The following is a 21,463-nucleotide window of genomic DNA, read 5'->3' on the forward strand; positions in this document are numbered from 1 at the left end:
TTCAACAGCTTCCAATTAAAGCCCTTTCTCTCCCACTTCAATTACTTCATCTCTCTCTTTTTTTTTTCTTTTTTTTTTCCCCAAAATAAGAACTATGGTCTTTGGCATTATCATTTAGATGACCCTAGTGCTCATGTTGTCAATCATGTTTTACATCTTTTTAATAAGAACCCTTGATTGGACCTCCAATATGTGCTCCAATGGCACATAATGACTATGATTTATGAAATATAAAAGTTCAAACATCTAAATTAATTCAAATTGATGCTAAGACCGTAATTATGGATCTAACTTTTATTTTAAGATTAATATGAATTTTGAAGGATAAAAATAATGTAAGTTGCAAGAATTGTTTTCAGCCAAGGTAGAATAAAGGGGTAAATATGCATAACTAAGAAACTTTTTGAACAATGAAAAACCCAAGCAAATGCAAAATAAGTCATGGATATGAAATACTAGTAATGAATATTATAGAGTGAGTTAGAGAGTGAGCAACTATGAAGGAAGAAGTTTTGAGGTCATGTTTCCAAGTTCAAAGGAAGATTTAGCTTAAATAAAAGCAATTGCATCACACCTAACATTGCACCAAATTTTGGCCATCTTAAATCAAGCTACATTTTTTAAGCTTGAGAATTCAAGAATCTAAAGCTTTAAATAGTACATAAATCGGAGTTGAAACAAGGGGGATATAACCCTTTGAAGATAATTGCACAAAATAGATAGAAACTAAATTCAAAATTCAAAATTCAAGATAATTTTGGAATTGAACTTTGAATGGCAAAAGTTGAGTTTGAAAATTTTGAACTCAATATCTAGATTTCCAACTAAGCTTCCTAAATGTGAACCAAACCCTTATAAGTTTCCCCTACTTTGATTTTTAGGCATCTCAAGCACCAAACAAACCTGAGAAGAGTCTATCAAGCTCAAGATTCACGAATTTTATGATTTTGAGATATCTTTAATTTTATTTTTTTTCTAAATATGTGCCTAGGTTTAGTTTTTAGTACTATTTAAACTCAGTTGCTTATAGAAGGGAAAAAAATGAATGTAAGGAGAGAGATTAATCTCTCCTCTTCAAACTCTTTAATATTTTAGGTTTTCTTTAATGTTTTATTTTTCCCATTTTATTTTATTGGCAACCAAAAATGGGTTGTAAGGAGAAATCCTCCATCATGTTTGGCTAATTAAATGGATCTAGAAATGCTAACAAAGTAGAATCCAAATAAAAAGTAGTGAGAACATGAATTTTTTTATTTTTTTTATTTTTATGTTTTCAAGTTTAAATTAGTAAAAATAAATCTTTTGTGTTAGTTTACTCTATAGAGAATTCTTAACAAGGTGCTAATAATTCTTAGGAAGACTTTGATCATTAATTACCTTAATTTGACCATGTTGTTAACAAATATGAAGGTTGAATCTACAAGATAGATATAAATTTTTTATTGAATAAAACTGAAAACCAAAATGAACTATCATATTTAATCAATTTAAGAGATCCACTTCAAAAATAAAAATTTAAATTTCAAATGCAATATTAATCATAAGATTTAATTTGATTTCAAATTAACTTTAATCCTAAACCTTAGATTTTACAAAGTCCTCTTCTTTTAAAGATTTAACATTGTTAAAATCTCTACAATACTTTCTTTTGTTTTATTTATTTTACTAAATATATTAGAAGATTTTTATCCATATATTTATCCTTATTTATTTAAGTTTTATTACTTTTAACAAACAATTAATCATTCTAATTTACAAACAATTGAACACATTAAAGTTGATCTCAAAATACAATATCTTGGAATACTACAAAGTCATGATAACTTTATATATATATATATTTGCCAAGGTTATCAAGTATTCTGACTTCACAGTATTTTAATTGCAACGAAAATTTACCGTTAGTCCTATTGTTTCTAATTCAATTTGTGAATCTTGTCTAATGGCCAAGAGCCATTAGTTACCTCTACAATCTCTAATTCTCAAGCAATAATCTTTAAATCGTGTAACCTTTGAGGTCCTTCTCTAATAAAATATAGTGATGATACTCGTCATTTCTTATTGTTTGTTGATGATCATATTTGCTTCTCTTGAATCTATTTACTACAAACTAATTGATTTTAAAAACTAATTTAACTTAAGACCTAAATTAACTTCCATCTAATTGATTGTTTAAATCAAACTAAAACAACCTTAAACAAATTTGATTTGGTTCGGTTCAATATTTCCATCACTTGGTTGAATTTTGATTTAAGCATAAATCAATTACATCTATTCTCACCAATTTTGTCTTCAAGAACCGACTTAACCTAGCCGTTTTGCACCTCTACGACCAAATCTGTTTTCAAGACAACCGTGTTTGGACTTGGTCAATTTGAAGATGAAGGAAAAATAACTCATTCTTTTATCTCCAAATTTTGAAGTAGGGCCATGGTGGGGCCAACCTCTCTCCTATACATGTTGATCCAAAACTTGGCCAAATTACAAAACATTTTGGTAGATCGAGTTTCCGTCTTTGACCATATATGAATTTTGATAAATTTGTTAATATATATCTTGCTTTTTTAATAATTATTTTATGACATATTTTTAATTTTTATAATACTTAAAAATTTTATTTAAAAATATTATAAACGGTTCTTAAAATAATTTTTAAATGAATTTTAAATCATTAAATTAAAATAGGAAATTAACAACATGGGAGAGGTCTTGATCTTCGGAAGGAAAGGAGCCAAACCCGGCAATCCACTAGTAGGAATTGACCTTGCGTTGCATCAAGGAAAAAGAAAAACACAAAAAGGAAAAAGGAAAAATGGAATACAAAAACTCCAAACTCTCTCATTATCGTCTTTCAGTCTTAGGTAAAGTCCTGTCCAAATATATCCATAAGACTCCTGCAATCCCTCTGTTCCACAAGAGACTCAGCTTCTGACTCGTGTTGCTAACAAAGTTTTCCACACCCACCAATTCCCACAATGAAAATGGGATTTCTCTATACCTCCCTGCTCTCTCAACCCATGGCAATGCCTCTCCTCTTTATAGCACTAGCGTTGTCATTTCTTCCCCACACACAATCCAAGCTCAGCGCCGCTTACTACGACAAAACATGCCCTCTGTTCAAACCCATTATGCGGGAGATCATAAGCACCAAGCAAATCAACGACCCCACCACAGCTGCCGCCACTCTCCGCCTCTTCTTCCACGACTGCATGGTCGAAGGCTGCGACGCCTCCGTCCTCATCTCCTCCAACTCCTTCAACACCGCCGAGCGCGACGCCGACATCAACCTTTCCCTCCCAGGCGACTCCTTCGACCTCATCACCCGCGCCAAAATCGCCATCGAGGTCCAGTGTCCCGGCATTGTCTCCTGCGCCGACATCCTCGCCATCGCCACCCGTGATCTCATCGTCATGGTCGGCGGCCCCTACTACGAGGTTCGCCTCGGCAGAAAAGACGGCTTCATTTCTAAGGCGTCTCGAGTGGACGGCAACCTAGCCACATCTTCCATGTCTGTATCTGAAATGCTCTCTCTTTTCGAGTCCAAAGGATTCACAGCGCAAGAAATGGTGGCCTTGACTGGTGCACATACCATTGGCTTCTCCCACTGTAAGGAGTTCAGCCACCGGCTCTACAACTTCAGCAAAACTTCTGAGTTCGATCCAACCTACAACCCTAAATATGCAGAAGCCTTGAGAAAGCTCTGCGCAAAGTACACTTCGAACACAGCAATGGCGGCCTTCAACGATGTGGTGACGCCCAGCAAATTCGACAATATGTATTACTTAAATTTGAAAAGGGGGTTGGGGCTATTGAGTACGGACCACGCTCTGTATTTGGATTCCAGGACAAGGCCCTACGTAGATCTATATGCAGCGAACCAGACAGCCTTTTTTCAAGCCTTTGCTCATGCAATGGAGAAGGTGAGTGTTCATAAAATTAAAACTGGAAGGAAGGGAGAGGTCCGGCGCAGATGCGATTCTTTCAACAATATTAAGACTTCCTGAAAACCCACAACAAATGAGACAACAAAATATGGTGATCCTTTGCACCATGTATTCTATGAGCTACTCCTTTGTCCTTTTCTTACCATTTTCTTTTGACCTTATTCCCTGAAGATCATGGTTTTCTTCTAAATCTCATCCACATCAGCCCGCGAAAAAAGGAAAAGGTTCAGTTATAATATACCTACCCTCTGCAACAGTTTCTCAAGAGAGCGGGAATTTTGGCTCAATTGTCTCTTTACCCAAACATAGTACTGACTTTGAAACTAGCCCTATGCTTTTTTTGTTTTTAAATTGAATGAAACTATTTTCAAAATATGTTTTTAAATAAATTAAAAAATAAAAGATGAAATATAAGAGTAAAGGAGAACATTTTGAACAAAATTTCACTAAGAAAATAGTTGTGACCTAATTAAACTCCAAAGTCATGATATTTATTAAATAAAAAATTGTTATTTATATCCACTTAGATGGTGTTTGTTTTTTTCTTATTGAAAAATAAAAGTTAAAATATTTATTTATTTTTTAATTAGTTAAAAATGATAGTTGATATCAATAAATATAACCAAATTAAACCGACTCAAAAGTTAGTTCCCAAGTATAATTGAACTACTTGGTGCAACCTATATAACAGAGGGTCTCTATGCTTTTAGAAAGCAAGTGAACTACTCGGTGCCTATGTGGGAGTCCTTATAAAGAACCTCTTGTATTCCATTGGAGATCAATAAAATACGGGTTAGGGAGAGCCCCATAATCTATGTGTGTATCTTGTGGCTTGGAGGAAGATTAGCCTAGAGTATGTCTAGATGCCACACACGCAAAAACTCAAGATTTAGAATTGTGTTAAGTACTTTACTTTAATTATATTGATCGGGGAGAGTCCCATAATTTGTGTATCTTGTGGCTTGGAGGAAGATTAGCCAACAATGTGTCTAGGCACTCCACAAACACAAAAATTTAAAACTCGGAATTATGTCAAATTTACTTAAATTATATTGATTGATATCAACATGGTATTTTTAACTGAATAAAAAAAATTAAATATTTTAATTTTTTTTATTCAACCAAAAAACAAACATAATCTTGAACTCCTTGTATATACATCCATTTTTCCTTTTTGTTTATAAAATAAAATTATACATTCAATATCTAAGATACCCTCTTCTTCAACCCCATCTTATCTGTCCCTCCATAACCCTAATCTTTTCTACTCAATTTCTTCATTTTCTTCCATTACCCTTTTTTCTTCCTCCTTAATTTTGTGTCAGTCGTCACCAGGCCGTCAATCACCCCCGACAGTCTGGCCGTGTCCCCCTACCGTTTTTTTCATTTTTTTTATTTTTGCTCTTCAGCCTTAAGAAAAAAAAGAGGAGGAGGATAAAACAGAAAGGGAAGAAATTGGGAAGAAAAAAAATCAGGGTTTTGGAAGTGGATGAGATAAGGATAAAGAAAGGGTATTTTGGGTATTGAATATATAAATTTTATTCTTAAAAAAATAAATAGGAAAAAGGGTAGATGCACGGGGAGTTTAGATAGATGCAAATAATAAACGTTATCTAAAAGTTTGGAATCCGAATTTGAATGTATGTACAAATTCAACACTCTACAATAACAATATGAATAATATAGATTGGATATTGTATTTTAATGGAATAGGATTAGAAGATGGGAATTTTAATAGGACTGAAATGACACTCGCTATTTTTTATTCCAGATGTGAAACCAATTGAAGTGGAATCTTGTAAAATAAGCATTTATTTAGATAATATTTAATATTTAAGAAATGAAATGCTGACAGAGATATATGACAAGCGGTGCCTGCTTGAGCATGATAAGGACTTAAAACAACATTTAAATATTCCACATGTTGCTAATCGCACCGCCTCACACGACTCAGACTTTGTGACTTGGGCAATCCATTATACAACTTTCGGTCCGGGCGAGTTGGCAACTATAAACGTGTTTGTTGTGAAAATGCACAACACAGCCCAAGCATTTCGTTCAATGGAATTACGAGTTCCGTCTAACTCAAGGGGAGACACAGAAAAAAGGAGCACGACATAATTGAAAGGGGATGAAGACAGACACAGCCGTCGATTTTTCCGTTGCAATTTTTGAAGTCTGCTTCATAAACATCATGGGAAAAACGTGACTTCACTTTTGTCAAGGACGAAACAAACTTGAGGAGTTCATGATGCCCATGAGAGATAGAGATATTTTGCTTATTTAATAAATTATTTGGATGAAATAAACCTTAATTTATGCATCTAATCCTTCTCATGTTTTTACTTTTAAAAAAAACATATTTTTGATATAAATATTTTTAATTTGAGTATTTACATGTAAAATTTTAAAAATATAATTAAAATATTTTTATCCTGAATAAGGTCAAAGAGGAAACAGTAAATTTCAAAATTTAGGTTTCAATTATTTTATTCGTTGATAAAGACATGCTTTCACTTTGAGTCTAAAAATCAAGGCTGGCGTTCCCATCTATCGCTACATTCTGGTTTTTCAGGATGTAATGATTTCGCTTAAAGGACTTTCAAATGCTCTCAAACTCCAACCAATTAAGTGTCCTGGATTTGGATCAGCAGTTGGGAACACAGCCTAAATTTAACATTCAATAGCCAGCCCCTCATATTAGGCACCGACGTTGATCAGAGGCAGTAATAATTCCACTGCTAATTTTCATCAAACGATGAATGCTTTCAATCATAGTCGTATAGCTAAGAAACAGCCCTATTTTTAACCCTTCGTCTCAATACACAATCTGTTTACAAAGCCACTGGCCTCGACCACTGTCTCTTGGATTAATGAACCACGTAACAAGGACAAGGAGGAATAAGAAACAAAAAATTCGCCACTGCCTGGGATTTCTCATTAATTACAGTGGATTAACTGACCTCAAACAGTTTCATGAAGCTGAAAGTATGCCTCGATGCCCATGGATCCCCAACCACTGGGGTGGATTCAACCTGCTCCCATATTGTTCTTGGGCTTTTAACCCAAAAATAACCCATCCTAAGAGTCAAGGCAAGGAGCTTCACAAATAAATCATGCAATTTACAGGCAACAATGCTGAGAATACTGGGAAAATAGCTAGAGCATATGACCGAAGGCAGCAAAAAGGAAAAAGAAAATAATTTTACAATAACAACCGAGTTGCAATCCTTTACATGCTAGAGTAATGGAGTCGTTCCACCTGAACCATCATCTCCACTTCATCTTTGATGAACAACAGTCTGGTGCAGGATTTGCTTCATATATTTGGCTTACACAAATGTGGAACCACTGCAGACTGCAGGCAATATATAATTTATCACTTAAGTGTACCCGGTTTAAATTTTTCCCGTACCATTAAGGAAACTAGTTCTTGAGTATAATTAAACCTAATGTGAAAATGGGAAGACAAATCATAACAGGCAAAGGTTCTGCCAATTCTCACCCAATTCAGCAAGGCTTGCTCTTATCCACCTTTAAGTGGATGTTGTACCATTTCTTTTTCTTTGGCCTTTCCCGGAACGCAGGTTTCTTATCTTTCACCTGACCGTCATCTTTCGAATCTTTCGAAAGGCCCCTGTTCTTGCTTCTACTTCGTTTTATTGGTGGAGCACTGGAGTATGAGGCATGAATTTCATTCCTTTGCTTGAGAAGGTCATCAATCTGCCAAACCAACATCAATAAGTCAAGAAGAGCCAAAACAGTACTATAAAAAATAGAGAGTTCAGGCACAAAGCTTTTAGTGTTGGAACTGACGGCTTGCATTTCTTGTGCATATCTACTGGTCATCTCAGTAAATTGTGTAAGGACCTGTCAATACTTTGAAACAATAAGCACAAAACAGGGAGGGAAAATGAAGTACAAGAAGAAAAAGAAGAAAGGTCCTCTCATGGGCAACATAATGCTTTCGACAAAGTCCATACCTCTCGGTATTCAGTTTCAAATTTTGAGAGTTCCACCCTTTTTGTTAGTATTTGGGCTTCCACAGCTCTAAGATTTTCCTTCTCTTCTGCAAAAGGAGCTGTGCAAAGTGCTTCTATTGTGTAGCTTACACTCTTGAAAAAATTGTCACCTAAAGAAAGGCACCAGAATACATGCAAAATGTAGTAGTTAGGTCCATGCAAGTACACAATTAAGAAGAATGAACCCTAAACTGGACATAGAAGGTCCCAAGAAGAAGGAACAAAAAACTGACCATAAACAGCAAATACATGGGTACCAGCCTTTAGTTCAGTCATTTCACAAGGTTGGAACCCATCCAATCTTTTGAAGAAAGCAGAATCTGGATCCTTTGCAGCTGCCATCTATAGACAGCACAAAACCAAATGTAAAATTGACGAACAAAACCAACACCAGAGAAAAAGAGCTGACTTAAATATCTTTACAATATTATTAACTCACCGAGTTAACTGTTTGATCCAACCGATAAACAGGGAAACCAAGAAAATACATTCCAGCAGATGTAACCTTTCCTGTTCTGGCACTGTCCTCCTACACCAAAATTAAATTAAATAAAAGTTACCTCAGAAATGAAATAGTGGTATGAGCATGTCCTAACAACAAATTCACTAGAAGATGCCAATTGAAACTTTAATAAATCAATTCAATGAAGCCCTAATCCCAACCAAAGTGGAAAGAACAGAAAAATAAGAATGGCATCAAGATCCAGGATCCCCAAACTTGCATCATGACTACTACCAAACAACTAAATAAAACTAGGGCATCCAAATGTTGTGATCAAGAAGAGAGGAGACAAATAAGAATATAATCAAGGGGAAGAAGATTATCGCTTAAAAATTAATTTTGAACATTGGTGAGTACATTGTTATGGCACAGTATTCAATTTCTTCAACAAAGGTGCCAAACTTGCCCTTTAAATTCTGCCCCATGTCTCTTGTATCATTTTGTATTTTAATAAAAGAAAAGGAACTGCAAAGGGAGGAAAAAACCTCCTTGAATGAAAAGATATGGAGAAAACAAAATGAACAATGAAAGAAACCAAGAGTAGTATAATAAGGGAGAGAGAAAATCGAATCTACAAAACACAGGAAAGAACAAAGAAAGCAAAGAACCAAAGGAACTGTTAAAACAACCTAAGGACTATTTGCTAAGGAGATGATACCCTCCAATGAAGTTCACATTTGCATTGAGGAATCACAAACCATTGGTTATGTTGAATTGTGTAGAGCCTAATTATACTATACACTTTTTTGCATAACTGTAGATCAATAAGGTTAATGAGGAGAATAATGGGGGGATGTTGAGTTGTGTAGAGCCTAATTATACTATACACTTTTTTTCGTAACTGTAGATCAATAAGGTTAATGAGGAGAATAATGGGCTCCCCCCACTTGTGGGTTCAAGGGCATGAGCCCCTAAGGAGAATTTTTTAAGGGATATTTTAGATATTCTATACATATATTAGTTTATCCTAATTTTCACGTTATATAAGGGATTATTAGGATGACTGATTTTAAATATGTGAAAATAGAGGAGAGGCGATTATTGTAAGGTGTGAGATCATCCTGTATTTTTTGTGTATGTAGCTCTCACATTGGGAGTGAAATACTATAAATCCTATGTGTGCTTTGTCTATCTTCTATTTCTTGTTTATTATTGGCCTCGTAAATAGAGATTTGTTCCTAACAGATTAGACCATACATAAGAAAACTCATGCTTTCAAAAAATTCCAATTGGAAGTGAGCTCAAAATAGGCATAAGCTGCAAACTATAAATCGGATTATTGTGCAACCAGAAACCAAGTGTGGAATGCAAGTGCATCTTGTAGAGTATCAAAGAAGTTATGTCAAGAAAATCTTTCATTACTTCAGTTCTAGAATCCAGCTGTTCTTCATTTGTAATTTAGATATCATCGTAGAGAATTCAAATAGACTGTTCTATATCACCCAGATGATGCATCCCCCAACAGAACTGCAGTTGAAATGACCTACCTGTAGTGAGAGGTTTAGTCCACCACCTTCCTCTTGATCAAAATACAATAGCTGCACAAAGCCAAGACTGTTACTCACAGTGCAACACTAGTAGTGATAACGTCTTGGTAAAAATTCATGAAACTTTTCAATGTAAAAATATCAATAGAATGCCAGAAGAATTTTACATATCTGAATTTAAACAATTTATCAAATATATATATATATATATATATTTTGGAAATGTGAAAGAATTCGATACCTCATAGTTGAACAATTCATGCACAAACTGCCCTCAAAAAAGGGTAATAAAAGCTTCAATGTGTGAATATTTTTAACTTAGATTAGAATTGCATTAACTGTGGTTTGACAGTTCAATGCCAATGGTCCCTACCATCAAACTATAATTAAATAAATGCCATTTGGAGCAAAAGCAATAACCTAAAAAGCTTAAGCAAATTTTCTTTTTTGCACATAAAGCAAAGATCTATCAAAAATAAAAGCAGGGTAAAACCCATGATACATGAAGTTCTCATATTCCTGAAAACTTTTGCTAGCTACCAGAATTAGTTAGAGAAACTACTGAAGAATATCACAAAACCTACAAGACATTAAGAAGGCGAAAGCACATCCATAAACCTAAGAACTAAATACTTGAGCCAATGTTTCATTAAGGAGCCTATGATAACATTTTCAGAGTAACGTCTTACAGCACAAGACTTGGAAGATTGGAATCCCTTCCAAAAACAACCCATCAAACAATAATGTGTAATTCTTCAAGAACCTTGTCGCTTAGTTGTTTGCACTTATCCAACCTCAAAAGAGATTAAGGCTATGTTCGGTTCCCGGGAAATTTGAGGGAAAATGCAAGGGAAAGATTAACTCACCAATATAAAGATTAAATAATTTGAAAATACATAAGTTTTTAACTATTTTTAATTATATCTGATTTTCTTTGGTATTTTTCATAGGATAACCAATATGAGAAAATCATTTTCCTTGGCATTTTTTTCTCTCCTTGGTATTTTCCAAGAACCAAACATAACCTAAAAATCATTTTCAGCATCAGTCCTTCTAAGCATGTCATAGTAAACAGTAATGAAGCATTCTCCACAAATGTTGTTGCTTAGTTGTCTGCACTTATCCATCAACCCAAAAAGAGGTTAAAGATAGTTCTCAGCCTTCACCTAACTCACCCCAAAATGAGAGAACTAAAATGCCCAAAGATCAAAAGTCATAGGCAATCCAATGTGGCACATTGAAAACACATGGCCTAGGTGCATAGGTCCACATGGACTCATGGACTGCACAAAATTGGATATCAACAATCTCTTATCTGTTTTAGACTTAGTACGTTTTATTCTTATTCCTAAGAAATGAAAACAAGAGAAAAGTAGACAATCCCTTTTTCCCTTTTTGATATGCAAAAAAGTAGACAATCTCTTTTTCCTTTTTTGATATGCAAAAAAGTAGACAATCCATTTTTTATTATGTTCTTAATTTATAAATATATTTTATTATTATAAATATTATTTAAAGAGTTGTTTTTTAAATTTGCACAAAATTCTAAATAATTCATAAGACAGCCAAATGCTAGAATGGATAAAAATTACCAGAAATTTCAAAATGTTGACTTTAACAAAACATTAGAATGACAATCTCATATCACACTCCTAGCTCATTTTCGAAAGTATGAATGTATGATCTTCATTGAAACGATCACACCCTAACTTCTTCAACCAGCCCCTTTAGTAAACTAAGCTAATCCTTTCACAGTAGAAACCATAATCTCCCCTTCCTCCCTCAGACCAAAAATCTCCACTACAACCACACAAATCACACCACTTTCCTCCATAATTTATTCACTTCGTCCCACATCTTCAGAGCCACTTGTATGCACTAGATTCACTAGCATGACAAGCCAAACTCCATAGGTCTATTAGAAAACTCCAAATTCACAACATGATACTTGAATTCCATCACAAGCCCTGTGCAAAGAAGTTACTTTGTAGCTTCTCAGCCCATAAGCAACTAAAACTGGGATGGACATGACTTGGTCCTAAATGCCATTGCCTTGAAAGAGGATCCTACCAGTATCCCAAGATTGTAGCAAGAGGCTTCCCCAATTTGATTAACTCCTTTTTTCATGATGAAAGTTGTAGTTCTCATATTATAATATAAAACCACCCTATGTTAAGCAAACACAGAAGTCACCATGTGAAGGTGATAGGACCAACAATAAGGAGGAAGTGCTAGATCAAAGCTTTGGATTAGGGACCATGCTTCATCTAATAATAACCAAGGAATGCTGATACAAACAAATAAACTTCTATTAGGTCACAATTTTAAATTCCAATAAAGTTGCACACTTTCAAACTAACCTTACGTAACTAACATGTTATCAAATAGTTATTTAAGACCCTCCAACATAAAATAGATCAGAACCTTTTTTATAAGTATGGATTTAAATTAAGATTAGGGAAATTCACCTCAAGCACCTACCCAGCTTACCTAAATAATATAAAGAAATATGTTATTGTTTATGTTTTCTGCATGCCACATGAACTTATAGGCAATTGCCGCTTGTATTAGTGCAACATGTGAGCCCTATGAGACATGAGTTAATCAATGATCATTGCAGTTTGTTAAGCTTTTGGTCTTGAGACTGTTGTAATCATGCCATGAGCATAGGTTTAAAAGGCTCAAGGTGCACCAAGGCGCAAAGTCCTCCTGGAGCCTAAGGTGCAATGCGCACCTAAAGCGTGGGCTTTAGTGAAGTGAGATGCACTTATTTTACATATATTTTTATATAATATAATCAAGTGCCCAAAAACTTTCCTCTATTTTTCCCCTTCTTTTTCGTCTTCTCCTCTTCTTCACACTGTTCGGGAGGCTAGGGCATTTTTTTTGTGTTTTACAAGTCCAAAACGAGCATATTTTGGGTTTTGGAAGAAGAACAAGCCAAAACGGCATCATTTTTAGCCATTTAAAAAATAAAAATAAAAAAATTAGACTCCAAAATGACATCGTTTTAGAGCCTAATATTTTAAAAATTAAAAAATTTTAAAAAAAAAAAAAAGGAAAAAACAACGTTGTTTTGGCCCCTGTTCTTTTAAAAGAACAGACCAAACAATGTTGTTTTGGTATGAGGAAATTCAAAAAACAAAACCCTCGTCATTCTCCCTCCAACTCGTTATCGAAGGATAAGAAGATGACCAAAAAAAGAAGAAGATGACAGAGGATAGAGGAGCACCTGTTGGGGGCGTTGCGCCTGGCTGAGAGGCGAGCACCTTGCACGCCTAATTAGTGTCTCCGTGAAGAGGTGGCGCCTACAGTCAGGTGAGGCGCTGGAGGGTAGCGTCACGCCACCTTAAGCCTAGGCGCACCTTTCACAACTATGGCCATGAGTTTTGTGTCATGTTTGTAGCTTTGTCTCCTTCCATGCCACAAATAGGAGGGGGATGTTTTGGCAACCTAGCCTAGATACCCATCCCTTAGTTGGAAAACTAAACTTATTGGGTTGCCCATGAAATGTGGATGCTCACTAAGAGCAAATGCCAAGGAAAGAATACAATTATTTCGCTCCATTAAGATGAAAAGGTTGACACAATGACACAACTTTAATGCGACTAAAGTAAAAATAGATTGATTGTAGTCATAGTTGTTAACTCATAAATTATATTGTGTATCATTTTTCTATTTTTCCGTATCATATCATGTCTCGTAAGTCTTTTTATTCAGTAAAAAATAAATAGAAAGAATATGCACACATGTAAATATGTATATTGGAAGCATGAAGTATAGAATACTATATAACCAATTTTATGAAAGATAATAGGCTTCAAAGAGCAAAATTATGTCATAGTGAATAAATGGGCATTGGCAAATAGATGTGCTCTTGGAAAATGCAAAGAGGAATCAATAGATCACATTCTCACTCGTTGTCCCATAGTAAGATCACTTTGGCAGCTTTTGTTCTCCTTGTTTTGCATTGCTTGGGTCCTTCTTTCATCAGGGAGAGAGAGGGACACCCTATTAGGTTGGTGTGGTTACTTTGTAGGGAGGAAACATAAGAAGGTTTGGAGAGTGGCTCCCGTTTGTATTTTTAACAATTTGGAAGGAAAGAAACTAAAGAGTGTTTGACAATAAGGAGCAGCCAATTCAAGCATTGGAACGTTATTCCTTAGCAATCTTTTGTCATGGGTAGCATGTACATGGAAATAGACTCAATGTCTCTTATTGATTTTGTAGATTGAGTGGGTTTTTGGTGAGGGAGGGAGTACTTGTCTTTTGGTTGTCCTCTTCCTATGAGGTTATGCCCTTTGGCACCCTTTGTATACATCCTGTATATCTTGGTGTACAGCATCCTCGTTCATCATTTATAAAATTTAACCCTTTACTTATCAAAAAAAGAGAGGGGTTAAAATTATGTCATACTACATGAAAACGTTGAATAATAGAATTTTGTAAAATTCAATTTAACCAAATATGAGTTTAATGCAATGATTTATGATACTTATAAAAAAAAAACGCATTGATTTATGATAAACTCCACCAAAGTTAACTTTTTGAACTCTTAAATATGATTTTTAGTTCCAAATTATACCTAGGTATATGTGCTTGTATGTGTTGTGGATATGTTTGTCTTTACGTGTCATCTCCAAAGTTTCAATTTTACACTCATCATCATTTTTCCTCACCAAAAAGAAAAAACTTCTAAAAAAACTAATATATTAAATAAATAAATAAAATTTGATCATCATCATTTTCATTGTCAACATCAAATAAAATTCCTTAATATTTATTTTTAGAATATATTTAGTTTTTCATATAGGATTATTTTACCTTTATCACTCTCTTTTATGATAAATATTTAATATTACCATACATTTTAAACAATTACTATAATAATTCTTTCAAGAAAAAAAAAATTGAATTTGATTTTTCTCAAAAATTATCAAAATAGTTGAAGGTGTAATATCATTCTATCACATATTGTATCGTGTGTTGTATGCATATCATAAGATATATTTATGATAAGATAGGAATTGTGATACATAACAATTTCCATTAGAAATGTATCATATTCAGGATCAAAATCTCAGCTAAGATTAGTACAACTCGGCCTAGTCATGTCCACCTCGACCATGGCCGGTACCAGGTTGATACCAAAGCTCAATATTTGGTTGACTTGCAAATAGAATCGGTTGAATTGGAGATAAATCAACTGTCTTGAAGCAAATCAAATAGCCACTTTGATACAACTCCAAAATTATGCCAATATTGACCCATTCGGGCGATGGATGATGGAAAAAATGGTAATGTTGGAGCCAAAACGGTGGAGAAACGAAAACCAAAACCCATAAAAATGAAGAGTTCATGCATCTTTATCCTTCAAACTTCGCATCTTTATAAGGTTGTTTGTCTTTAGTTTAGAGCCTTCAAAAATGGGAATTGTACAGAGAAATAGAGAGTCATCCATTTAGGGGTGATATGGGTATTGTGAGATGAAATGGGTCTTGTGCAAAGAAGGGAAATGGGTATTTGATAAGGTGTATGGGTATTTGATAGGATTAAGAATTTAGCTTTTGAATTATGGGCATTTTTTTAAAATAGATAATGAGTATTTGATGGGCATTTTTATTTAAATGGAAATTTGATTAAAATTAGGATTTAGCAAATAAATAATGAATATTTAGGTTTACATCAAATAAATAGGAAATGAATATTTATATAAAAATTAAAATTAAGGAATATATTGGAAAGGAAAAATGATGTTTATATTTTTAAAGATGATTCATGGTTGTAGTTTTTAAAAAATTCAAAATATTTAATTTAAACAAATTTGTTATGAAAAATAAATTCACTTTTTATTATTTTCATCTTCAATAAACATTTTCTATTAAATGATTAAAATAAAAACAATTAAATTTTAATATTGTTATAAAACATTCCAAAGAAATGCTTTTATCACAATTTGAATAATTTTATATATAATAGAAATTTATTTTATTAAATTTTTAGCCTATCTATTTGTATTTAGTTTTGAAATAATTTTTGCAATCTTTTTTTAAAAAAAAAAAAAGCTTTTAAACAAGAATCTTTTATGTATCACCTAATACCAATCTAACACACCATGACCGATGTGCCTTGAGACCCATCGAGTCAATGATTGACACTACAACTTTGAACCATGATCATATCATAACTGTAGTAATTACCCTCCCTTTGAGGTAGTAAGAGGGAGATTTACTTTTCTTTGATCAATCTTAATACTTTCAAGAACCACTTCTATCTCCTTAGGTCAAACTATAGTTGCCTTTTAGTCACATCATCATAATGATGATGAGCATGCCAAAAGTCCTTGTGCACATTAGTGGTGTCTCCAATGTTTCTAGTGCCTAGTCCTTTGGGATTGATTTAAAAATCTTGAATTGCTAATTAGAGATGAAGGCTCAACAAGTGGAAATAATATATTAGACAAATATGAAAATAGTGTTGGCCAATTTGAGAGAAGAAAGGTCTAAAGGGTGTACCTCCAAATTAAGGACAACGATCACAATTCAACTCCTACATAAAGAATTCCTCCATTTATAGGGAAAGTCTGAAAATTCACTAGAAACGGCTAACCAAAGAATCCTGCACACTATTGCAGTATCTATGAGTCTAAATACAGATTTTGAAAGCTAAACAAGCAAAACTCTCCTTGGAATTACTTTCAAACTCAAAAATCCATCTCTCCTATCAATCTCTTCCCTTAAACTTAAATACTTCACCATCCATATGACTATCTTCTCTTACTCAAAACCCTTGTATAAAAAAATTTCAAGTCCATATCATCCATACATCTCTTGCCTTAAGCTTAGATACTTCAACATCCATATGGAAAATTTCAGGACCATTTCATCCGTAATTCTAATCAATGTGGAAATTTTATCAACATTAGCTAACACCAAGAGGATGTTTTATTTTATATCTTAGAAAGTTTTTCTATAAATTTTTATGAGTCAAGTTTCATATAATTTTACAGGACACTCATAGCATAAAACATAGAAGTTACATGTGGTTTTTTTAAAATTCTATATTTTTTTTATGAGTGAAATTATATGTAGTTTTTATAGAATTAAGAGTATTGGAGATCAATAACCAACCCTACCTTGAACTTGCTTTTGTCCGATGATTGGACTCGACACACAAATCCAGTTTGTGCTTCCTCCTCTGTTAGTGTAACAGAATAGAAATGAGCACATTGCTTTTCTACCTGTTAAAGGGTATGAAAGATTCAAATGGGCACACTACAATTAATTTTTAGAAAAAGGTTGTTGGACCAGGGATTTCAATTGCTTACCTTCTTAACCACTGGTTGCCCCAGTGTAAGTGGTCGAACAGTCACCACGCCATTCAGGGCATCCTCCAAGACTGTTGCTGATACAGTGGTCTTGATTGGTACACCAAGTTTACTGTTTACATAATAAGAACAGAACTCAACACATTATTTATGGGGCTTGCATGTGTTATGAGAATGATCTACAAGTTTAAATAATTAAAAATTAAAAAATAAATAAAAAATAAAAACTTAGGAACTAGAGGTCCAAGTTTAAAAAGACACACCTAAAAAGAGCAGCAAACATAGTGTTCACAGCTCCCAAATTGGAAAGGTCTAGCTCCAATTCTTGGCCTTCTGACTCAACAGCCTGAAAAAGAGGACATCAATATTATGTTAGGAAATCACCAAATTAAAACAAGCAACAAAATGGGTTAAAGTCACAGTTTAATCATTTTAAATTGTTAACAACAAATGAAAATTTCAAACTCTCAAAAAAACTCCAAACTATAGTAAGAAGAGACAATATTATAGAAAAACCTGACCTCCTTTACATATCTTACCTCAAAACCTGCAGTATCATACTGACGCCGTTTGTCTGGATCAGACAAGATGTTATAGGAAAAAGTGACCTCTTTAAACATATCAGCTGCTTTTGGATCATTTGCATTTTTGTCAGGATGGTACCTGAAATTCCATGCATTAGCATTAATAATAATTTAAACCAGTAAAACATAGAGTAAGTGAAAAGTGTGTTAAAAAACATCAATGACACAAGATGTTACAAACATACAAGGTAATTACATTAACCCAATCATTAGTTGAGAATTAAATAAACTGCAGTCCTATAACACGAACAATTACTGGCAGAGCCAGCTTAGGACCAAGGGGGGCAAATGCCCCCCACAAAATCTAAAAGTTAACACTATGTGTAGGATTTTTCAAAAAAATAAAAAGATGAAGCTACTTGCCCCCCATAAAGATATGTAAGTTAAAGAAAACAAGAAAAATCGTAAATAAGAATCAATTTTCTGTATATCTATATATTATTATCTATTACAAGATCTAATAATTAATCTTTAAAGGTTTGAAAAAAGATAATAATAACCAATTCTCTGTAGTTCAAAAAAATTACATATCAAATTTTTTTAAGTAAATAACTTTTAATTTAACTTACACAAAATCTTCTTAATCTACTTCAATTTAACTAACTTTCTATTAAAAATATCCTAATTCTTTTTAATTCTCTTACATTTTAAATAAAGTTTATTATAAAATATATTTCATTTGAATTTTCTTTGAAAATCTTTTCTTAATATTTTGTTTCAGTTATTAAAATTATTAAACTTAAATTTATAATTTTTCATTACCAAATTAATTTTATAAAATATTTAAAAAATTGCTAAAATTTTTAGCTATTTTATTTATTTGGAATTTTGATCTAATCATGTGTTTAATTTGGTAAGTTAGATTTTCTTAAAAAAAATGATAGCATTTACTTATATTATGTGATTTTAGACGGCCCTTTTAATAATAAAATATATAAGCCTTTTTAAATATGAAAGTATGTTAATATTTATTTAATTTAAAATTTTGTAATTCAAATATTGCCTGCTCTCCCCACCCAAAAGAAAAAAGAGGGCTGCATTACCGTGACTTTTTAACCAGACTACCAGTTAAACTACAAAGAATAAGATAGCCCCCAGTTGATATGGATCTACATATTATAGCATAATGAATTACTTCCCTCAACAATCAACATAATAACCCATACAATCTGGACCCTGGTTAATAGTAAAACTTAATAAATGGATGTCAGGAATTGTTAGGGATGAATTAGGTTCATGAAGCTAGGTAGCATCCATCCCATAGATGCATGAGGAATGAAATCTTCTGACTTCTAACAAGCAATAAACATTGTAACATGATCCATCCGCCAAATGAAACCTGAAGGGAATTAAAATAAATAAATAAGCAGCAATAGAACATTAGTTTCTTTTTATCAGCATTGTGTAGAGGCCTAACTCCTAAAATGGCAAAACATACCAGAGAGGTTGACATCTATGGAAGTTCCCTTATTGCTTAGCCAAATGTGAAGGAAATAGGTTTCTTGCTTATGAAACATTGTTCCTTTTGTGATTAAGCTTCTTGGTCTGACTCAAGAAATCGTCAAAATCCACCTACTATGAACATTAAGAATTAATACATCTTCACCAGCAAGAAAAATAAGTGACCAAAACCTAACCATAATGAAAATGTGGTGAAGAAACTTATTTGTCTTACTACCAATCAGGGTCCCAATTGGCCATAGTTGTCCCGGCCAAACTTGTCCACAGTTCATCCTAAATTGGGTGGGATCAACCATGCCTAGATTGATCAGTTAAGCTGGTTTCAGATTTTAGGCGCAGCAACAAGTTCCATATCTCTGCCAAGGACCCAGCTTATAGAGTAAAAACATAGGAGCAAATATATTTGGATCATGAAATCAAATATATTGACATATTTGATAGGCATATTTAATTTTCAAATTAGCTATATCATATATTCATAATCACCGAAATATTTCAGCACCATCTTTGGTTCAGACCAGGTTTAACTCCACTCAATTGCCATTACGCACAATGGGCTGAGCTTATACTTCAACTAAGCTCTAATCAACTTCAGCACAGCTCAACCCTGTACCCTTAAATCCTATCACAATTAGCAAAATCGATCATTACTACTAATTCAATCAGTTAGTAGAGTTAAACGATCAAAATTTTACAAGCAACTGCTTCCAATTCAAACCGAACCTGAGTAAAAGAATCTCGACAAATCAGGTTTTGTTATAATACAGATATTGGATCAATAACATCACAATGAAATACTCTTTTACAGCGCCGACAAATAAATGCTCTCATCTCTACTATGCGAAGATCCAAACAAAAAAGTAGCAAAATTTCATCAATGATATATTGAAGAACATGAAAGCTAAATCAAATCGACACTTGAAAAACAAAGCAAAGCCATTACACGTTAAGAATAAAAATTAATTAAAATGTAAGGGAGAGAGGGTTAAAAAAAATTCGCATACTTGAGAGCCATTTTCCGGTAAGCGGATTTGATTTCCTGATCCGTTGAGTTCCGCAAGACTCCGAGAACCTCGTAGGGGTCCCGCCGGAGCTGCTTCCCGGCATCAGTCTTCTCCGATTGGGAACGGTGACCCGGCATTTTCAAATCTAAATGCAGAACCCTGGAAGCCCAAAAACCGATAATCACTGGGATGAATCTCCCATTTTCCCAAACACTCCCGGAAAAATGGTTGTTTGGGAGCAATCAAAAGGAAGTGAAAAACCCTAAGGAAGATAAACAAAAAAAATTACGGAGCTTTGGAGGAGAGGGAGAGGGAGAGGGAGAGAGAGACAAGAAGGCGAGAAAATGGAGGGGAAATTAGATGGCATTTTTATTGCTAGGCTCATATCTTACATTTTAAAATCCAATATGCGTTTGCATACAAAACGCGCATATACTTGAAGTGTTGAGTACTCACGCGAGGTGGCGCGTGCGGTGAATTTGGGCCGCTCAAATTTCGGTGGTGCGTAGCGTGCACAGGGCCCAACAGGGCTTATGTCAGTGTTCAAAATTGTTGGGAGGGAGCCGCGGAAAATTCATATCAAAGCGACTTAGTACTAAAAGGTAATCTACTCAAAACCTCAATCACAGCTATGTTTTTTCTATGCCTTTATACAACGTATTCTGATCAAAACTCAACCCTTATCTTCATTCCTTTCCCACTTCACTCTCATCATTTCCCATCATATTGCCAAGAAATTTAGGATTGAAATCAATGGTGACAGTTTTTTTAAGATTTCTTCCTCGTCTATTCAACCAGGATAAGACATTTTTTATTTGTCTCTTTATGTGGAAATATCGAAAAGATTTTCTAAATAATTTTTATTATACTATTTTGATCTGTTTTACCTTTTTAGTTCACATTCTAGAATTCAATCAGCTTTCATGCTAGAACGCGGCTTTTACCGTGAAGGAGGAAGCATTCATGGAAGGTTTCATGCAAATGAAAGACGCTAAAAGACAGACGGTATGTGGTGGTTGCATCTTACATCTTGACAGATGTACACACCAACACGGTTTGAAGAGAGTGACCACAGCAACTTTGCCTATGTTTCCCCATGGCCCACGTCCCTCAAACAAGGGTGGTGCCCGGC

The 21,463-nt window shown here is 33.9% G+C and overlaps 2 protein-coding genes across 5 annotated transcripts; one reads left to right on the forward strand and one right to left on the reverse strand.

The window, feature by feature from the left end:
• The first annotated feature begins 2,841 nt into the window (after positions 1-2,841).
• On the forward strand, positions 2,842-4,231 carry LOC100258705 (peroxidase 41). Its single transcript, XM_002266988.4, has one exon. It carries the CDS (start codon positions 2,976-2,978, stop codon positions 4,002-4,004), a length of 1,029 nt encoding a protein of 342 aa, XP_002267024.2. The 5' UTR covers positions 2,842-2,975; the 3' UTR covers positions 4,005-4,231.
• Positions 4,232-6,846: 2,615 nt separating this feature from the next.
• Positions 6,847-20,939, reverse strand: LOC100256999 (chaperone protein dnaJ 16). Of its 4 annotated transcripts, none has more exons than XM_059740263.1 (13): positions 20,724-20,939; positions 20,332-20,490; positions 17,822-17,945; positions 17,546-17,628; positions 17,283-17,394; positions 17,091-17,195; positions 9,956-10,006; positions 8,406-8,495; positions 8,200-8,308; positions 7,928-8,076; positions 7,761-7,814; positions 7,450-7,667; positions 6,847-7,302 (listed from the first exon to the last, which is right to left on the reverse strand). In XM_059740263.1, coding segments are annotated over exons 1-12 (1,251 nt in total). In that variant the 5' UTR covers positions 20,726-20,939; the 3' UTR covers positions 6,847-7,302; positions 7,450-7,454. The 4 variants fall into 4 exon arrangements, with proteins under 4 accessions (XP_059596246.1, XP_010652978.1, XP_059596252.1 ...); XM_010654676.3 differs by having other exon boundaries at positions 20,788-20,922; XM_059740269.1 differs by lacking the exon at positions 17,091-17,195.
• Between the last annotated feature and the right edge of the window lie 524 nt (positions 20,940-21,463).

This window comes from Vitis vinifera, chromosome 1, assembly GCF_030704535.1.
Source record: "Vitis vinifera cultivar Pinot Noir 40024 chromosome 1, ASM3070453v1".
Taxonomy (NCBI): Eukaryota; Viridiplantae; Streptophyta; class Magnoliopsida; order Vitales; family Vitaceae; genus Vitis; species Vitis vinifera.